The sequence below is a fragment of the Sesamum indicum genome, linkage group LG8 (genome assembly GCF_000512975.1).
Source record: "Sesamum indicum cultivar Zhongzhi No. 13 linkage group LG8, S_indicum_v1.0, whole genome shotgun sequence".
In the NCBI taxonomy this organism is placed as follows: Eukaryota; Viridiplantae; Streptophyta; class Magnoliopsida; order Lamiales; family Pedaliaceae; genus Sesamum; species Sesamum indicum.
In genome coordinates, this window is record NC_026152.1 from 1,800,380 (window position 1) to 1,802,769 (window position 2,390).

General features: G+C 33.4%; 1 protein-coding gene across 2 annotated transcripts in view; it reads right to left on the reverse strand.

Annotated features, from left to right (window-relative positions):
- LOC105167413 (probable glycosyltransferase At3g07620) overlaps window positions 1-2,119 on the reverse strand; it is a 4,823-nt gene extending 2,704 nt beyond the window's left edge. Inside the window, exons 1-2 of one of the 2 annotated variants that reach the window (XM_011087118.2) lie at window positions 1,715-2,119; window positions 857-1,086 (exon numbers count right to left, since the gene is read on the reverse strand). In XM_011087118.2, the coding sequence (XP_011085420.1) occupies window positions 857-1,086; window positions 1,715-2,014 (530 nt within the window). In that variant the 5' untranslated portion in view covers window positions 2,015-2,119. Of the gene's footprint in view, window positions 1-856; window positions 1,087-1,708 lie in introns of both variants that reach the window. The other variant, XM_011087119.2, reaches the window with a different exon arrangement.

Sequence of the window (2,390 nt, forward strand, 5' to 3'; positions counted from 1 at the left end):
CATTAATTATAAATCAATACAATTAAAAAAAAAGATAATTACTCTCCTCTCGCCTAAGATTTGGTATAATTACACGTAGACTCCCTATGGTTTGAAAAATTTATCTGACATCCCTAAGGTATGCTTCCGTCTAACAAATAAGTCCCCCGTTAATCAAAATTCATCGAATTTGCTGATATTAGCAAAAAAATTATCACTAAAAAATGGGATAATTACATTCTCCTCCCTAAAAATTTAGTGTAATTACACGTAAACCCCTTGTAGTTTGGAGAATTACATCTAGCACTCTTGAGATTTACTTTCGTCTAACAAATAAGTCCCTCCGTTAGTCACAATTTCCTAAATTTGTTGATATTAACATAAAGCTTGAATGAAAATTGATATTTAACCTCGATTGGCTTATTACTGATTTATTATAGGTCAAATAATTTTTTTTGAACTGAACTACATCTATAACGGTGAAATATACATCCTCACATGTATTAACGCGTGAAGACGTATGAGGATAATTTGGTCATAAGAAGATTTATTTGATCTGTAATAAGTCAATGTGAGTAAATATAAATTTTTTAATGGAGGAACTTATTTGTCAGATGGAAGCAAACCTCAGTGGTGCTAAATGTAATTTCTCAAACCACAGGAATTGTACGTGTAATTATACCAAACCTCAGGGGAAGGGAGTGTAATTATCCCTTAAAAAATTGATATTTTCTACCACGATATCAAATAAAATCAATACAAAAACTCAAACATTGATTATGATGAATCAACATTGTCATCATTTTAGATATGAGCAAAAACATATAATTCATCATATATATAATAATTAATTTTTATTAAATCAAGAAATTGGTACCTTTGAAAGACATAAGCGTTCCTATAGATATCTCCTCGAGGAACATAATCTGTGTCCTGCGCAAGTGGAGGTGAATAGCGACTTTTGAGAATCGCGTCTTTAATGAACGCTCTGGCCTTGCTAAGACCGGCTTCGATCCTTTCCATCTTTTTATCATCTCTTCTTGATATGATACTTTTCTGATTCAACTCCTCCACCAAATGTGCCACTGCCTTTTGCATTTTCGCATTCTGCACCATAAAGTTTATGTAACTGATGATGTCGGAATCAAACATGAATAACTACCTACCTACACAATCATAAATATGTCCCATAATCATAACTTTTATTTTTTAAAAACTTTAAACTCTCCACTCGATGGATATCCCCACTATAACCCTCTAAACAGCCGATGAGGCGACGAAGTTGAGGTCCTATAACTTTAAGTTAACCCTCTGATCAAGAATATTGCGTCAACGAAATCCTACAACTCCGACATATATTTATGAATCGATGCATTGCTACCCTATTTTCTAAACATATATCGAAAAGCTATAAAGAGGGCTTTCCCATGTAATTCTTACCAACCAACTTGTCGACTTTGGACCTGATTCTACACTTAGAACATCTTCAAAACTTACCTAAATTCAGACTCAAATCTAATTTCAGAGACTTTGGATTGGGTATTAAATGTAATTTTTGAAACTATAAGTGGTTTACGTATAATTACAGCAAAATTTAGGAAAAGATGGTATAATTATTCCTAATTTTAATGGACCCTCATTAAAATCCGACAAACAATCAAAAGAAAAAGAGAAACACAAATTAAAATGCAAAAATGAAAAAGAAACACAAAGTGATAATGAAAAGTACTTATACACTGAATGTAGGGTACATGGCCATCTTAGGGTTCATGGACGGCGGCGGCGGCGGCGTCGGAGGGCGGCGGAAGGAGGAGAAGAGAGAAAAGAAGGAGGAGGAAGAAGGGGTCCAGGCCCAGGGGGAAGATGAGAAGAAATGATGAGGAGAAGAGAAATGGTTGGATCCATAATATGTGAAGAGAGTGAAGAAGAGAAGAAGAGATAAAGAAAAAAAAGCAAAGAAATCAATGCATGATGAATAAGGTTTTTTGGTGACTCTGTACAGCCCTTCAATATTATTGTTATTAGTGCCCCTCATTGGGGTTATGTACTGTGTGTACTGTGTGTTTCAAAGGTAGACGAAAACACCACCTATATATGTATCTATGTGTGTATATATATACACACACACATATGGCCATGTTTTGGAGAGTGAAATCCAAGGTGGTCGGCATTTAATAGGAGCTTCATATATATATATAGGATGTTGTTGACTCATTATTTTTCGAGATTTCTTAGGTTTTCAACTTCAGTTTCTGGATATTAATTACGACCCCATAAATACTATATATATATATATATAGTGCAATTAATATTGATATAATATATGTACTTTTTTACATCGTTTGATATGAAATATCTAATATAAAATTAGGTGTGTATATATTTACAAATGAGGTGTAAAATAAATGGTA